The following is an 18,498-nucleotide window of genomic DNA, read 5'->3' as shown; positions in this document are numbered from 1 at the left end:
TATGGAATGACTATATTTAATTTGACATTCTTCTATTTTTTGTTCTCTTTTAATGTTGTGAAGAACTTTTCATTAATGATGAACAGACATCACTTTTCTTGTGCTGCGTTCAAATACCTTCACATGTATTTAAACCTTTGAATCCCACGCAGACTGATTTGCTGTTTTTGACAACATGGGAAGAAAAGCAATGAGAAACTTGGCGAGAGATGCTTTGCAAATCGAAAGAAATTAGTAGATTTGGATATTTTTTTTTTAAAGCTATGGAAAATGTAAAAAAAAAATGCATTTATAATTATCATAATTATATATTTCACAATATTTTTAAAAATTATTATTTTTCTTTCAGCACTTTTTTTCAGCTCAATCCCTTGTTTGGTTGGGGGCTGCGGGAGGTTGTTGTTGTAGTTTTTGTCTTTATCTTTCACTTTATCGTTTTGTTTTATAATATTCAGGTAATTCTCTTGTAGTCAAGTCCAGTCAATTGTATTAATAAAGCTCAATATCACAAATCATAATATGGCTCATAAAATTTTACAGCATATGACATCCTTCTGTCCTTGGACCGTCATAGCGGATAAGAAAAACTCCCCCCAAAAATCTGGAAAAAATCATGGAAATCTTAGGAAGAGCAAATGAGGAGGGATCCCACCTTCAAGACAGACAGTAGATGTTCTGTATACAGAATAGATTAAAAAAATTGAATTTAAATAAATAAAATTACAACAATCATTCCATTTGTATCAGTTGTCCTTTTTTTTGCTAATTTTGGGGTTTTCTTAAGTTGCTCATTGCCATCTTCCTATTATGATGTTAAGTTAATTTGCACAAGTTTAAAATGCTTAAAATTAGGTGTATACATTTCTGATGTGTGCAGTTGGGCAAACAGATGATTCTTTACTCTGGATTTAGTTTCCATCCATTTTAACCATTTATTTGCTCAGTCACTGCTTAAAGCTTTGTCAGCTTAGTGAAATCAGCTGCAGCTCTGTATGATGAAGATAGTCAACATTTTTGAAACTCATTCACCCATTGGACAAGCAAGACAGCTAAAACCACACACATAGTAAGAATATTTGGGTTGAATTTCTTCTTGCACACATCAGCAATTTAATAGCAAAAGAACAGAAAGTGGTACAGAAATAACTAAGGAGCTGCAGCTGGAACCAGTGAAGCAGTGGAAACTGAAAATTAACTTTTCTCTGTCTGACAGTTATTATGAGATCTAAACATGGAAAGTCCCAGAGACACCAGCCAATATATCTCAATGATTCACTTAATCTGAGGCTTTTATACTGAAAATCTCCCTGTCTGTGCAGTGTAACAGTGTGGACAGTGTCAATAATTCGGTTAAAAGTTCAAACTACTGCAGAAATGTACATTACAGGTGAAGACTATTTGCTTATAACTAGTTAGTCAGGTCGTTCTCGTAAACAAATGTATCCAAAGTGAAACAGAAGAGAGAAAACAGAGAGAAAGTCAAACAGAGACAGAGGTCAGCAACTCGTGTGCATCACTGCACCGCCGAGTGCGCGCGTGCTGCTCCCACTCACCCACACCACCAGCGGGGACTCCATGAAAGTGGCCAGTAACTCGGACAGAGTCACGTCCATGGCTCCAGCGGCTCCCGAGTCCCTTTATCAATCACCAACCGATCATAAATCCACCGGTCAATCAGTCGATATCCGCAGCAGGACCGCGCGAGGTCACCACACAGCACAGAACAAAGCCCCCGCGAGGCATCGATCCCCCCTCCCTGCACGAGCTCTCTCCCACACCACTATTGTCTCGCGCTGTCCCGTTTCCCCAAACAGCGGCTTTCAATTAAAAAGCGTTAAAATTCACAAAAACTGTGTAAAATAGCTCCACAAACGCTCGCGTGCAGCTGCAGAGTAGTTCAGTTAGTTGAGCGGGTAAATATCCAGTTTGTTTTTCCGGCTGAAGCTGAAACACTTGATCCAAACTTCGCAGGACAGTTGTTCGCGTTGCCAGGGATACACGACTCTGACCGTAAAGCGCCGGAACCGCCGTGAATTAACAAAAGAAAAGTAAACAAAGTGGAGAAACGTCAAGTACGCGGTAGAGTTAAACACAGAGCGTCAAAACAAATAGTTTCCGTTGTTTGCTACATCAGCAGCACGTCTCTGCACCTCTCCTCTCATTATTCTCTCCATCAACCTGACTGTTGAACTGGAGAGGTAGGAGGACTGACTGACAGCAGCGCCGACCAATCAGCTACTGTGAAAAGCGTAGTCCCCGCCCTTTTCGGTAAACCAGCCAATTAAAGTGCAGCAATTTGGTAGCGTTTTATTTGAGGCTGACGTCACCGTCAACTTGCCAAAGATCGGAGATTAAACAAGATAGTGATCTTCCTCAGTTGAGTTAGTGCACTAGAATAAACTCCTAAAGTGCTCTAAATAGAGTCAAAATGGAAAATTAACTTTTTCGGTACCTTTAAATAAGTGGATTTTTGTCCGTTAGTTAATGTAGTGAGTGAGTGTAATGATGGTATGTTATATTAAATGGTCTTATATGATGAAATTTTTATATTATTTTATTTTTAATATTCCTCATAAAACAGAGTTTCTTACAGATGATGAGAATGTGGGGCTGGGATATTTCCATGATAGCTAGTTTTGCTGCATATATTCATTTTTTGTTTAACAAAACAGACACACAGTAACATGTACCTTACCAGATATGCAGTTACTTTCCTAGCCAATGGGCTAACATTAGCTAAACATTCAGCATATTTAATTAGCAATTCTTGACAGTGCAGTGTCATGCAAAATATACTTTTGACACAGATATTTTGGTTTGTCATGGCAGTAATATAACAGGTGTAACTATGAACATAACTATGGCTCAGTTCCATTCAAATGTCACAGTAAGTCAATGCGCCCACAGCAGGCCCCTAGAACTGGGACATCTAAATGGAATGCAGCCTGAATTTCAGTTATTCTTTTTTTGTTGTTAAATATCAACACTGGACTGTGAAAAACGTCAAGCTATGTGGAGGTTAATATAGCTCACATTTACATTAGACAATTTTCAATTCATTTTTAATCAGCCAAAGGTATGACTGCAAAATGAAAAGTTTATATGCTGCTGTGAGGTGTTTTTTTTAAATGCAGCACTAAAGTTGCCTCCAAAATGTTTGACCACATGAGTTTGAGAAATAAAGAGATCAATCACCAAACAATAAAATATCCCTAGACAACCAACCATTGTGTGTGCATGCATGCATGCATGTTTGTTTCTAATAATTGATTGATTTGCCTGTTATAGGAGCCAAACGGTCACCCTGTCCATGGTAAGGGTTCCCTTCCCCATGTATTTTAGGGAAAACTGAATAATGGATGTTAAATTTAAGATATGGATTTATCTATCTATCTATCTGGAATATATATGTGTGTGTGTGTGTGCGTGTGTGCGTTATTTTTTAAAATCTAGGGGCAATTTCCTGATAGAATATAATATATATAAACGAATTAAAACTACCTAATCAAAATATTTTTGAAGAAATTATTATTATTATTATGTAATCACTTGTTTTTTAGGTCATCTTCGTGATTCCAGCCTGTGGCCCTTTGCTGCGGACCCCGCCCCCCCCCCGCCCCAGACACGGGCTTTTGGGGGAATTTGGGGGAAGCCTCTTGCTCTGCCTGATGATCTCTGACTCATCAAACAGGTTGAAAAGGAAAGCAGAGATCAGGTCTCCTCCAAAAGACACACGAGCCATATAGCACAAACTGGCTACAGCTGATTTCTATGTGACAGTTGCAGCTTTTACAAAGTGTTGAACTTTTCATGAGGGCTCCTGGTTGCAAAGGAAATCATTTGGGAACCACGATTCTCTGGCCCAGAGGATTTTTGGGGGGAAATGGAGTGGAGTGAAGCATTACACGTGGTGGATCAGACTTGTAGAAATCCGTCATTTCTGTGGAAAACTATTGTCTAATCACAGTGTGCTTTTCATGTGGCATGATCAGACAAGAGAGAGGCAAGTTCACCAAATGCATGTCCAGACCAAACATGCAGCCTACACTGAAGTCACAAAATAAGTGAAAGTGTTAAAGTATTTCCGGAAACAAAGCTTTTTTTGTTCTTTGCTGAGCTGCAGAGGTGGGAGAGTTGACTGCAGCAGAGCAGCGGATATTGATCCACTTCGAAGATCACACACAGCAGCTATAATCTGTACAACAGCGACGCCTCGTGGCTCTTCTATGTTACCACGTGTCCTTCCAGAGAGCCACCTGTCAGTATGCAGTACATGGGTGATCAGCTGTGTGGCAACTGCTGGGAAATGTAGTTTTTTAAAGCTGTTATTTATTTCACACTGGAAAGGGTGGCTGAAACAAACATTATCTCTTAATGTAGTCGAACAGGAGTAAAAGTTTTTATTTATATGTAAACTTTAATATTTCTATGACTTTACATGGACTTAACAAGAATTTGAAAGGTAGTAAAAACAATATTAAAGGAATACTTCACCCCCAAAATGATCAGTTGTAGATTATTTACTCGCCTCGTGTTACATTGAATTTGTGAATAAAACTGTATTTTTCATAAAAGCCCTCACAAAGAAAGATCCATAAACTGAAAAAAAATCTTCATGAATTGGAGTCATAGGTGTCCAAGTGAAGTTACAGCAAACTATAATAATAATCTTTATTTGTAGAGCACCTTTCACACATATAATGCAGTTCAAAGTGCAAGAGTGCCTAAAATTAAAACACAAAATTTAATTAAATTAAATAATTACACAGCACATGGATACCATGAGTTGCACAGGCCACAGGTGGGAAAAGAATAAAAAATAAATAAATGTATGTATATATATATATATATATATATATATATATATATATATAATTATAAATGTAAAAATATTAAACAAGAGAAGTATCAAACCACTAGCTTACAAACTCTCACACAACTCGTGCAGTATAATCTAAGTCTCATTTATCCAGTTGTATAGTTAGTATTTCCCCAAAATGCCAAGAAGAAGACTTACAGAGTGAAGTTTTAGCAACAATTCATGTGTCTGGGAAGCACTGGGCATATGAGTGGATGAGACTTAGATGATACTTTACAAGTCGTGTGAGTTTATTGACGTTTTTCTGTTGTTAAACATGAAGTCCATTTACTTCAGTTCATCAAAAATTTTCTTTATTTTTGGATTCTTTATTAACTGTGGAGGCATGTGAGAAAAAGAGAGTTTTCTTCACGCATTCAATGTAACTCAGAGTGGGTAATTGGTATGCAAATGAACATCTGGCGGGAAATTGTTCCTTTAAATCAAAAAAACACAAAGTCGGTCCTTTTCTATCAATCATCTATTTATTTATTTATTCATTGTGAATATTCATACAAAAAGCAGATTTACTCAGGAAGAAGTGATGATATATAGGAAGTGGTATCAATTAACTTTACATTCAATACAGTTAATTCCACTTAGCCCCACCCACACTTCCTCCTGGACCAATGGCAGCTGAGGCGAAAGGTGAAACCTGCGATCCTATTGGTGCATTCTGGACTTAATAAATCTATTTTCAATATTACAAATATATAAATGCTCTACCCAGTGATAACAGTGATTTTTTTTGTCAGGTCTACTTCAGGTCATAATAATAATAATACTTCACTGTCTTTAATGACCGGCGCTCACCCACCCACACACAAACACACACACACACACACACACACACACACACACACTCACACAGTCACACACTCACGCAACCACACACACTAAATATATAATAAATTCAGCATCACGTGCCGATCAGGAACACAACTAAAAACTACAACTTTCACGTTTTCTTTACCCGCTCACCCCACAGGGTTCAGAGGTCATTTCTACTCAAATGTGATCAGACGGGACAAAAGAGTCAGCTGACGAGACAGTCTGTCAGTCAGAAAATAAACAGGAAGTATCAAGTGCTGCGTCCTTTACATTAGTGTTTATTGCCATAGTGTTCAATTTAGCAGGAGAGCCAGTCAGAAACCAGTCAGTAACCGGCCAGTAACCAGTCAGAAGCCAGCCAAAAACCAGTCAGAAAGTTAGTCAGTCAGTCAGTCAGTTTTTACGAAGGCTGCAGCTTTAGGCCATAAATGAGTAGACTTCGGATACAAAGAAACATCCACATCTAATGCACTGTTTGGTGTGTTCGTACAGACGTGTGTGTGTGTGTGTGTGGGTTCTTCAAAGCAATAATAGTCGTGGCTCAGTGTGTGTGTGTGTGTGTGAGATTTTCACATTTACTCCTCACCAGGGGCCTCAATCTACACCAAGCCTGAGTCATTTTCTTTAAAAAAAGAAAAAAAAAGAAAAAAAGAAAAAATTAAAAGTTGAATACAAAATCAATTGTTTACATGGATTCTCGGCACTGCAAAAAAAAAAAAAAACTGTGTCTGTCAAAATTTAAATATTTGTCATCTGAATAGTTGAAATGATCACAGGATAAAGGCAAATGATACATCACAAATGAGGGCCACATGTATGAGGAAAAACCGCTAAAATGAAAAAATAAAAAGACAAAAAAAGACACAAAAAAATAAGAATTTCAAGGTCCATATTTTGGTCTCACTAAAAACTGTGATAATAAGACAGAGATCAGTGCCGTATAAATGTCACTCCTAAATCCAAACATTAGGCACGATGTAAGATCACTTAGTTAAGGGTTTTCTTCCTTCAAGGACACACAACATACAAAGACTTAACATGGCATGTTTGTCATTAGCAGTGCCAACAGGTGGAAACATTCTAGAAGACTGAGTATCTACTCACTCCAGTACAAAGGAGTATGACGGTCGATGTCAAGGAAAACTCAAATCTGAGATTTTGAGAAAAAACCTTAATGTTATGAGAATAAAGTTGGAATTCAAAGAAAAGTCATAAAATTTCAACAGTAAAGTTTTTTGGGTTTTTTTTTGTGGAATAATGTAAAGTCATGGTTTTATAAGGAGAGATGTTTTTTCAAGAGTACAAGAAAAAAGTCATGTTATACAGTTGTAATATGATGGGTGAGCGGAGATCCTGTTGTGCTGTGTTAGTTTGTGTCAACTGAGCAGAGAGAGCAGAGAGAGCAGGAGGAGAGCAGCAGGAGTGCTTTTCACGTTTTTGAGCCGTGTCAGCATCAACAGCTGATTCAAACAGTTAGTGTGCAGTATTAAATAATAACAACTGTCACATATTCAAACATGTATATGTTCTAACCTACGCAATTTTATCCAAAGATTTTGCTCTAAAAACTAATTTTTCAGGGTGGTCTCTAGCTCACCAGGTAGAGTGTTCGCCTCATATTCCTGAGGCTTCTGCAACGGCCCGGGTTCACATCCAGACTGCAGCCCTTGGCTGCATGTCACCCCCCCACCACCCCACCTTTCCTGTCTCATCTTCAATTGTCCTATGAATAAAGGGAAAATGTCCCCCAAAAGATCTTCTTGTGAAAGCACAACTTTATTCACACATTTTTTAGGAATTTTTCGAGTAAAATTACAACTTTGGTAATATTGTGACTTATTTAATGGCACTTATTCTCACTCTGGTCTTACTTTTTCTTGTAATATAACAAAGTAATCTAATAATATTAGGATTTCTCCTCAATAACTAACAATATTAATAATAACACAAATTAAGCCAATCCATGTGAATCCTGAGCGACCTTGCAATTTTGTCAAATTTGCAACTTTACTGTAGATTTGACTATATAAAACTGGTAAAATCTCATTAATTGTAGAGATGTATGCAGCGTATTGATTCGGTCAGCCTCTCTCTCTTTTATTTATGATAAGACTGCTGCTGTGGGGTAACACACAGTGACAGGCGTAAATGCTGGAATCACATGGCTAATGCTCCCTAACAGTCAACCCGTTTCTTGTTGATGTGACATTATCAGCTCCCCCTTTGATGCTAAATCTGTCCTGTCTCATAAAGGTAAAGCCCCAAAAATAATCTCTAGAATTTTTTTTTTTAAAAGCATGGGAAAAACATAACGAGCAACAGGGCAAGATATGTCTTGCAAATTGCGAAGAAATGGTAAAAGGTGACAAGGAAATGATCTGAAAATAAGCTGGGGGGTATTATAGATATTACAAAACAAGAAAAAAAAGTCCAGAAAACTATATATTTACTCTCTTTATATGTAAAATTCTATTACATAAATTTGTTTTTTAGCACTTACTTGAGCTCATTTTTGTGACTATTTTGTTTTTTATTTTTCACTTATTTTCAGGTAATTTTCTAGTAATTTCTTATCGAGTCTGGGGCCATTTCTTGTTACGCTGCTCGTTACTTTCGCGACATGTTTTTGAAAAAAATCGAGCCAATTTGATAAAGTTTCAAAGGGTTAATATTGTGATGTTTTTACATAAATCATCATTTTCTCATAACCTTGCACCTTTGTAAATCTCAGATTGGTTTTCTCTCTAACAGCAGCCCCAATCCTCTGTCACAGCATTCAGCTTCCAGTTGGTTGAGTTTAAAAATGTGTACTCCATTGTCACTGACTTGTGTGTGTGTGTGTGTGTGTGTGTGTGTGTGTGTGTGTGTGTGTGTGTTCAGCGCAGCCAGGAGCAGGGCACCCACTGAGGTTCAGTGTCCAGTTTGTTGATGAGTCGTAGCAGCTCATTGTAGGCTTTGTCCTGGTCCGTGTTGACAATGACGGCGTCAAACAGGTGACCGCAGCTCTGCTCCATCTCCCGCGCCTTCTCTATGATGTCCCGCAGCTCCTCGGGCTGTCCAACACACACACACACACACACACACACACACACACACGTTAGTGAGGCAAACATAGAGATGTAAACAGCAGTGACATTTATCTTGGACTAAGTGTGAACAGGCAGTGGAGACAGCAGGACAGGAACCTTGGGATTCTTGTTGTCTTTAGCCAATAGGGCTCGGAGTCTTTCCTGGGAGGGCGGAGCTATGAAGATGATGTAAGGCTTCAAGTCGGAACTCCTCAGCACCTTCAGAGCCTGTAGACAGACAGACAGACACACACACACACACACACACACACACACACACACACACACACACACACACACACACACACACACACACACACACACACACACACACACAATGCATAAGCATTCAACCCAACTTTTTAAGCTATGTTCTGCTCAGTCAGCACTTGTGTGTGTGTGTGTGTGTGTGTGTGTGTGTGTGTGCGTGTGTATGTACCAACCTGTGTGTGCAGACAGAGCACACAGATTTTTCCAGTGTTGATGACCTGTCTCACTGAGTCTGTACTCGTCCCATACAGGTTCTTCTCAAACTCGCCAGACTCGATCAGCTTTCCTGGAAAAAAAAAACACAGTGAAGTGTTGACATGCTGTCGTTTCTTCACATCAGGCAATGATGTTGACAGTTATGTAGCTTAACAGCATTGGGTGTGCTCGTAATTACTTGCACTGTTGTAACATTTCATTTTCTCGTTCCAGTCTGAAAATTATAGTTGAACCTTTGAACCTTTAAACCCTTGAATGTTTTTATCACTCACTTTAATAACAGGCCTCTGATACTGTTGCTACATGTCGAAGAGGCCATGCCCTCCTAAGCGTTTTTGTATTTTCTGAGTCTAGCAGTTGTTTTTTTTATGCTTTGCAACAGGAGCATTGCATATTTACGCAGTGCGACAAAGGTCTGCAGCTCCTGTGCTTTTTGTACAAATTTAAATATTCCATGATTTTTGTGAATAAATATAGAGTTTCTAGGTCTAGAACCTTATCCGTAGCAGCCTGAAATAATGAGACCAATCTGATACATTTTTAAGTGTTCCCCACACTGGGTGGCATCCCATCAATGAATTTGAGGTGACATATTGTTATTTGATATAAACCTTTTGTCTCTGACAGCTGAAGCTGAGTGCCATCACTCTTCTTCATCTTTGTACCAACTGAAGTGTTTAGGACAAATCATTTATTGTTGCGTTTTTATATTAATTGACTATTAATGATTAAATTTGCTCCGCTATGTCAGTGACAAAAAACAAGCAGTGTGACACTGACTGAAGACGGTCATACCAAATTTCATTTCCACAATCAGAGTACCCACTAACATGAAAGCTTACCTGCTGCCAGTTCAGCCTCAAAGGTCTGACGAGACACAAAATGGTAATCTCGACCACTCAGCTCGCCATCTCGACGGCTCCGCGTGGTGTCTACAACACACACACACACACAGAGGTTAGTATATACACAAACACATAAAAGCATATGTACAGTGAGTGCGTGTGTTTTCGTGTGTGTCTTACGGGGTACAGCTCCAGCGAAGCGCTCTGGCTGACTGTTGAGCAGTCTCTGTCTGAGCTCTGCCTGCCCGCAGCTGGTTGGACCAATCAGTGCAATCGGTCGCTTCCTATTGGCCGGCTGATGGTACAGAGCCATCTCCTCATAGGTGAGAATCTCCTCATTATCCATATCTGGACAAATGGAAAAAGAAGTACATGAAAAAGTTATAACATCCAAAGAAAAAAAAAATGTAAAAAGACAGATGCAAACAAAGAGGGAAACAAACAGGGAAGATAAACAAAGAGAGGAAATCATGACTAATATAACATGTCTAACACAAATCAATCAAGATGTAAGCCAGTAAATCAGTAATGAATAGGTAATCCTGTTTGTTTCTAAAAAACAGCACCATATTTGAACTGTAATGATCTGTATCTACAACCCTCGATTCCCCAAAAAGTTGAGATCATGTGTAAAAACGTCAATAAAAACACAATTCAATGATTTGCAAATCTGCTTTTGACCTGTATTCAATTGAACTTATGTCAAAAACAAGACATTTAATGTTGAAACTTCATATACTCAAAGTGCATTTGATCATGTAGCAACTATTTAATAATGATACTGGAATAAAATCTAGAATACTGTCTGGAGAAATATGTCCATCTGAATAGTACATGTGATATCCATTCATGCCTTCATCAGTCATTTTTCTCCTCCAGTGACAACACTGTCATGCAGATGTGTGACTACGAGTTGTTGCTGTTTATATGCACATTAAAGTTGTGCCCCAATTACATGTGATTCATTTTTGGTCAGAGTCAGAGATAGACAGGAAGTGGTACCATCATTCCTGTGAGAGTTGTACAGCAGCTTCTTTCTCTTCCTCTTGTTCTTCTTTGCACACCAAAGCTTTCCTGCAAACATAGACAACTTTAAACACTTCGGAGCGACAAGGCTTATTGCATTACACTTATTGTATGGGGATATATATATATATATTTACTCAATTAATACTTCTCTTCAGCACGAGAAAGCTAACCAATCTTTTGCTTGGAATTTGTAAGTGTGTGTTGGAGGTGCAAAAAAGCACATTTTGGGGGTGGCCAACGTGACACCATGTAAGTTAGGTAGGTAGAAAATTGGACAAAAACATGCCCTAAATTAAATTACTACTAATAAACTACTGTTTATTAAGTATGCCGTAATCAAACCATAACCATAAACTGGTTATGTTCAGTCAGCAGGTTAAAGAGAGTAGAGCGACTGACCAGACTTCTCTGGCTCCTTGTCTTCTTCTATGGTTTGTTTCATGGCTTCTCTCTGCTGCTGGAAACTCTTCCCTGTAGAAAAACAAGAGAATAAAAGAGAAAAAAACAGCCATCAGTAAAGAGAGGAACACAAGTTTCTGCAGAGGAGTGCCACAGATTACCAACCACCTTGTGCATTTTACCCACAAGAGTTTCACTGAGCATATGGAAGAGTGAAACCAACAAAATCAAAAAATAAAGAAAGAAATTTGTCAACAAAAAAATTAAAATGCCAAAATGCCAATATTTATTTAATTCCCCATTTAATTTTCTATTTTATTTATTAAATTATACATTTTCATTTTTATTTGCTTATTTATTTCTGTATTACTTTCCACTTTGCATACAAATTCCCCTTTTTATTTAATTTCCAATTTTATTTTCCATTTCACATGTTTATTCATTGTTAAATATATATATTTATTTGTGTAAAAATTTATCCATTTATTTATGTATAAAGAAATATAAAAAAGCAAACTAAATGCAAACTGCTAAATAAAATGGAAAATTTAATGGGAAATTAAATAAATATTGGCATTTACTCATTTATTTATTTTTGATTTTGTCAGTTTCAGTCCTCCATATGAGCAGTCTTCAAAAGTTCCAACAGAAACTCCCAACACAAAGAAATAAACGGCTGAATGGACACACAGAAGTACCTGGTACCAGTCCAGCGAGTGGCTGGTTGTCCTCGTCTCCGTCCCTGTAAGCCTGCCACCAGTTGGGGTCTGACTGACTGATGATGTGGAGAATATCTCCTTTTTGGAAAGACAAGCCCAGCTCTCTGCAAGGCACGTAGGGGTCGTCTGATGGGTCATAGTCGAAATGTGCCTTCACGTGGATCTGAGGGAAGAGACACAAGTGAGATGGAGAGAGAGACAGACACATGAGACGAGGTTGGACCGACTTTACATTTCAAACAAGACAATTTCAAACCTCATTTCTGTCAACACTTTTTGATCCGTTCTATGATGGAATATCTGCTCGACCTCGAGTCCTCAGATGTTGAGGACTCAGCACTCACCACAGTCTCTTTGACAGGAGGAGGTTTGCTCTGAGTGCTGGGAATCAGCACAAAGGTCAGGAGGCCGTGCATGTCCGCCTGACACACACACAGAAACAAAAAGAGAGAGAGACAGAGAACAGCACTTGTTATTCATCAGCTTGTCTTGGTCCACTGATCTCTGAGTGATTATCATGTACACACATGCAAAAAACACCACAGTTAGCAGGAACCGAGCTAACAGTGCATTATTAAAAAATTACACAATGGCTCGATCGGTCATGTCTAAGTCTAAACGTCAGTAACAACCTCCTCATGTCAACATTTATATTAAAGGCAAAAGGCAAAAGAATATCTTGATGTGATTCTGGATCAAAATTTCAGCTTTAGGCGACATATAAAGAAAATGGTGAAAACTACAAGTATAACTTGGTAAACTTCAGACACATTAGAAACTGTCTCTCCGGATCCTGCTAAGATGTTTATGCATGCTTTGATCCTCGAGCATATGTTGTACTGTATTACATGGTAGGGGCAGGCTGCCCAGTCAGCCTTGAGACCTCTTGAGGACTTGTACAAACAAACCTTAAAAACTTTGGAGAAAAGCCCCTGCAATATCATCAGTGTAGGATTCTGGAGAAATAGAATTTACTGTGCCTTGAGAATTTTAGATTATTTTCAAATTTATGCCTGTTTTATAAAATTATGAATGGTTTGGCCCCTCCTCCACTATTTGACTTTGTGTTTTCTCTCTCAGTAAGTTCTTTTAGATCCTCTAAATTAGCCTCTGTAAGGGACAGATCAGCTTTTTTCTGTAAAAGCTACAAATATGAGGAGTTGCAGCTCTTTTCACTGACCTTGAACTGGTTTTTAATTTGACAAGCATTCACTTGTAATGCCCTATTGTGTGTAGCTTTTTATTCTGTGTTTTCTAAGTGATGTGCTGTTTTTGTAGTTTTATATTGCATTGTCTGTCCTCTTTTTTGTATTGCTTTATACCATATGCTATTGTGTGTATTATTTATCTTGTATGTGTGTTTTCTTCTTCTCTTCCTCTTGTAAACTTGATATTATCATGTCATGGTGCTGTGTGTTTGTTCTGACCTGCTGAGAGACTGCAGATGTGAATTAGCTCTAAGCTATAACCTGGTCCAGTTAATCAAATGGTAACATTTCTGTTTTAAACTGCACATGGTCCCTTTTACATGAAACAGATAAATATAGGGTTTCCCACACATTAATCTACTCACTGCCATGTATTGATTTTCTATTTTTGGAGCTGAACAGTTCATAAGGAGCACTGTTCAAATATATATTTATATATATATATATATATATATATATGTAGATATATATGTATAAATATATACAGTTTGGTTATTCAGAGGGCACACTCTGGGCACAGGCGGAGCAGCAGAGCAGCAGGCGCAGTGAGCTTCACAGAAGCTCAAAAACAAAAAAGGAAACACACACACAAGTATTCAAAATAAATGAAAACATACAGATATGTCAATTTAGTTAATGTAATAATAATAATAATAATAATAATAATAATAATAATAATAATAATAATAATAGTATTAATAATAATTAATTAATTAATTAATTAAATTTAATTAATCAATTGCATAATTTTTTCTGCTGTACCAAACTCGCACTGAACCGTAACTCCTGTGTAGCGTTACAACCCTCAGTGATGGTATTTCTCATGAAATTAAAGAACTGTGTAAATGAGGATTTACTTACAAGAATATCGAAGACTTGGTTGACATCTTTGCCTCTGATCTCGATGCCGTTGATCTCCAGTATCTCATCTCCTTCCGACAGAAGTCCACTCCGTTCAGCTGCTCCACCTCGAACAATACGACTGATCACCACACTATCCATTTCATTACGGACAGTCGCCCCCTATACAACACACACACACACACAAGCAGTGTTATAATAGATAAACATGACTGCAGGCCAGTGTTATGTGCAGCATATCATTTACAGAATATTGGCCCCAGGAAAGACAAAAAAAATGGTACTTTACTGAATTCAATCAGAGATTCTACTAATTAAATTATGTACAGACACATTAATTATAAAGCACTTATCCTAAAAGAGAGCTTAAATACCTTACAGAGAGATTTTTAAAAAAGGGGGAAAAAAGCATAATATTCAAAAGAGGGCAAATAATGTGTTATTTTTGGTTCAACTACTAGTGATGTGTCTCCTATCCCATAAGTCTTAAGTGCTAAAGCTTAAAAGCCTTAAGAGAGCCATATTTGCAGATTGGGCTGGAAGCAATATGACCCCTGTAATCCATATCACAGTTTAGTACTGACAAATTACTCTATATGTTTTTAAAATTAGGTTTGAATGACACTTTTATGGCTTCTATTATCTCATCCATGTCTGAGTGTATGGAGTGATGTTAGCACTGACTGTGTAACAGGCTTCTGCATGTGACATGTGAATGAGGTGAGAGTTTTTCTGGCATTACTTTTTCTTGGCCATATACTCTTGTGATCATGTTTCAAGTGATGAAACAAAGCTTGAGTTTCCTTTCAACACTATTTACATTTAGCTTCAGTCTGTCCCATATCATGTTAACTGATGCCAGATGATGCCCACATTATTATTCTTTCTTCCTACCCGGGGTCCCTGACCCAAACATGTGACTGTTTCTTCTCTACCTGAGTTTACTACAACAGGGTTCCCACACATTTTCATGATCAAATTTCAAAACTTTTCCATGACTTTTCATGACATTTTTGCCAAACTTGCCTGCTGATTTTTAAAAATATATTACCATAATTTCAGCTAGGTGGCAAACAAGAAGGGAGAGAAGGAAAGCAGAGAGACAATGAAGAAATGTATGTGATGGGAAACAAAACATCACAGATCGAAGCATTATAGAGCTAGCTTTCGCCGACAGCTGCAGAAAAGAAATGTGCCATTATGTTATATTATGTGCAATGTTATCCACTGAGGATTACCGAACCAATTTCATTACACACAAATAAAATACATGACTATTCTGAAAACGTTTACTTGTATTAATCTATCCATAATCTCTGCCAATTCTTCAGTTCTGAAGCTGCTTCCAACTCTCACTAAACACCCTGAAATCACAGGGCTGCCACATATGCGTTAATATGATATATTATCATTCACACATTCACATCAAAGACTGTAGAATAAAGTGTACGGAAAGGCAGTGCCCAAAAAGTGAAGTCAAAACATCTCTATCGCCCCCCGGTGGCTGACTGCAGTATAGGTCACAAACCCTGCCCACTCCATGTTAGTAAATGGGACATTGGCCAAACTGAAAACTCAAAGTGGACGTCAAATTAAGTTTTCCCAAAGATGTTTTTTGTTTTTTAAGGTAGTTCTCATCACCCTGATGTTTGTTCAAGTGTTTGAATTAGTTAATCAATACAGGATTTCCCACACATTCATTTATTTGTAGCCGCCTGTCATGATTCATCTGCCTCCATGAACTGATTTATTAGTTTATTATTGAAGCTGGACGGTTCATTAGGAGCCCTGTTGGAATATATATATACTGTTCAGTTATACATTGCAACATACTCTTGGAGTGCAGAGCTTTCTTTGTGTACCGTTGGAGCAGCTAAACACCAGGTGCAGTGAAAGTGAAACTTAAATGCCAATTGCACAGCGTCTTAAAGTTTGCATTCACCACCTCTGCAGCAGCTGCTCCTCTCCTACATTGCTCTAACAGCTCTAATAGGATTAATTATCTGCACCGTGAGTCTCACTCCTCAAACACCTCATGATTAGTTCTGCTGGAACTGCATTCACGGGCCTGCAAAAATGTCCAAATTTAGAAAGGGGACACAAAATGATAAAAAGGGGACACACACAAGGGACACCCTAAGCTACCACTGCACATTGATTCTTTTCCAATTCTGTGAGTTTCACTAATTGATGCCATAGAAAGAGGGTGTGACATCAAGACTGACAACTGTGTGAGTGTCAATTGGTACTACTAACTGGCATTTTTTGCTACTGGTTTGCGCCACTGTATAGGCAGGAACCCCATACTATGGCTTCACTTCCCGATCTCTGTTGTGCTGACTCTTGCCTCAAATTATGTCACCGGTGCAAGATTGCAGCAGCTGTATCCTGGATATTTTGGCTTCATTTTTGTACAGTGGGAGGAGTGGAGTGGAGCTGCTTCGTCCACGTTTATATACTGTCCTTGATTCACCCCCAGAGTGTAGGTGATTTTAAGAGTCTAATCCTAACCTGACTGTGGGTAGGCAGTAGGAAAACATGCAATCTCGACAAAGAGAGACCCCAGTCGTTCCTCTACCAGTAATTACACTGAGCGATTAAAAGCTAGCAGAAAGCTCAAGTGTGGCAGGATGTCAGCTCTCTATGTAACTGCCTACTCATTGATTTTATGTGAGTGAATAAGTGTTCGTCTTACCAGTGGTATGTCCTGGGCTTTCTCAATGCGAACTATCTTGACAGTCTCTCCCCCCCACTGGGTCAGTGTTTCTCCTTGGGCAGGCAGCGGCTCAGGCTGCATTTCCATCTCTGCTATGCTGTCATGAGCCAGGAGCAATGACTGCAAAACACACATGCACACGCACACAAAAAGCTTAGCTAAAGGACTGAAGCAATGACAATCGCTACAGGAATCTTTTGTGTATTTGCTAATACAACTTTGTGTGTGTGTGTGTGTGTGTGTGTCTACCTGGATGTGTGTGTCTGACAGCAGGCTGTGGAGTTCGAGTCCCTCTTTGTTCTGACTTGACTGGATGAGATTCCTGGCCTGGATCCATAGCAACATAAACATCATTGGCATCATGACCAGAAATATTACCATAGCAATAGTATATTATCGCCGTAGCAACTGCAGACAACTCTGAACATCACATAATAATTTTGCAGTAAGTGATTATATGCCTCGTTGTAAAGTACAGCCCTCAAACTAAATTCATACAAAATAATGAAGGGTTCATCCATTCTGGGCTCAGGTTACAATGAAGTGAATTTATTTTCTGTTCTTTACAGTGGGAGGATTAATCTGAGGCCTCATTACAGAAAATTCCTAAATCTGACATCATGTTTAATCTCAGTTTAGGATGGCACTTAGGAGTTTTTGTATTGCAGAAACATGTTTCCTACCTGCATTTATCTTATCTTAGGATAGCAATTTAGCTATTTCACAACTGTCCTAACTTAAGGAATTCCCAAGTTAGAAATCCTACATTAGGATGGCATAGAACCTGCTCAAAAATTTAAAAGAATTAGCAGCCACAGGTCTGAATAGCAAAAACAATGAAGATGCAGAACAACATGAACCCTGAAATATGATGACGAAATTGCTACTCAAACCATATGATGACATTAAAAGAAAAAAAAAGAAACAAAACTTTCCTATAAGGTGGAAGTTTACAATTCATGCCTCCAACTTGTTGTAGCTAAAAGTGAAAGCCCGTCTTTTTTCGTTCATGATAGCAAGCTGACCAGCCAGTGACAAGTGAGAGCTGTTAATATTATGGCTTTCCAATCTCCAGTAGCCCACTGGTACATTCTAATCAAAGATACAAGCATCTCATGTATATTCTAAACACGTACTGAACAACACTTATGTTTCTGCTCCCATTTTTTTTCAGGTTTAAGTTAAAGTTCTAAGGTTTCTATGCACTCAACAGATATATAATCGTCACATTTTGGTTGCAATTTTGTTAAAGGTGTGTCTTTGGATGGTCACAGTAAATGGCCACTCCAAAATATGCAGTTTGATCACACAGAACATGACACAGACGTCACAAGTTGTGTGTCAGAGGCATGCTGCCTGTAGAAATGCCCAGCAGAGCTGTTACCTATAAACTGAATGTTTATTTCACTACTATAAGATGTTGCCGATGTTGTTTCCCTACCACAGACCACAGGTAAGACCTCCACATCCAGCCTCTT

At 38.3% G+C, this 18,498-nt stretch overlaps 2 protein-coding genes across 5 annotated transcripts in view; both read right to left on the bottom strand.

Annotated features, from left to right (window-relative positions):
• ccdc88c (coiled-coil and HOOK domain protein 88C) overlaps nucleotides 1–2,185 on the bottom strand; it is a 69,858-nt gene extending 67,673 nt beyond the window's left edge. For all 4 annotated transcript variants that reach the window (XR_006106506.2, XM_042500373.2, XM_042500374.2 and 1 more), the window contains exon 1: nucleotides 1,554–2,185. Coding sequence is in view for 3 of the 4 variants with exons in the window: in XM_042500373.2 (XP_042356307.2) it covers nucleotides 1,554–1,613 (60 nt within the window). In the remaining variant the exon portion in view is untranslated. The remainder of the gene's footprint in view (nucleotides 1–1,553) is intronic.
• A 3,139-nt stretch (nucleotides 2,186–5,324) lies between these two features.
• Nucleotides 5,325–18,498, bottom strand: part of pals1a (protein associated with LIN7 1, MAGUK p55 family member a) — a 38,363-nt gene continuing 25,189 nt past the window's right edge. Inside the window, exons 6-17 of the mRNA XM_042500911.2 lie at nucleotides 17,270–17,347; nucleotides 17,000–17,140; nucleotides 14,305–14,466; nucleotides 12,580–12,657; nucleotides 12,215–12,398; nucleotides 11,517–11,588; nucleotides 11,091–11,162; nucleotides 10,269–10,436; nucleotides 10,086–10,175; nucleotides 9,201–9,313; nucleotides 8,875–8,985; nucleotides 5,325–8,742 (exon numbers count right to left, since the gene is read on the bottom strand). Coding sequence (XP_042356845.1) covers nucleotides 8,566–8,742; nucleotides 8,875–8,985; nucleotides 9,201–9,313; nucleotides 10,086–10,175; nucleotides 10,269–10,436; nucleotides 11,091–11,162; nucleotides 11,517–11,588; nucleotides 12,215–12,398; nucleotides 12,580–12,657; nucleotides 14,305–14,466; nucleotides 17,000–17,140; nucleotides 17,270–17,347 — 1,446 coding nt within the window. The 3' untranslated portion in view covers nucleotides 5,325–8,565. The remainder of the gene's footprint in view (nucleotides 8,743–8,874; nucleotides 8,986–9,200; nucleotides 9,314–10,085; nucleotides 10,176–10,268; nucleotides 10,437–11,090; nucleotides 11,163–11,516; nucleotides 11,589–12,214; nucleotides 12,399–12,579; nucleotides 12,658–14,304; nucleotides 14,467–16,999; nucleotides 17,141–17,269; nucleotides 17,348–18,498) is intronic.

Source organism: Plectropomus leopardus, chromosome 14 (genome assembly GCF_026936395.1).
Source record: "Plectropomus leopardus strain MGB_pleo_1.0 chromosome 14, ASM2693639v1, whole genome shotgun sequence".
Lineage (NCBI taxonomy): Eukaryota > Metazoa > Chordata > Actinopteri > Perciformes > Serranidae > Plectropomus > Plectropomus leopardus.
The sequence above is the reverse complement of the archived record's forward strand: the minus strand, read 5'-3'. Positions and strand labels throughout refer to the sequence as shown.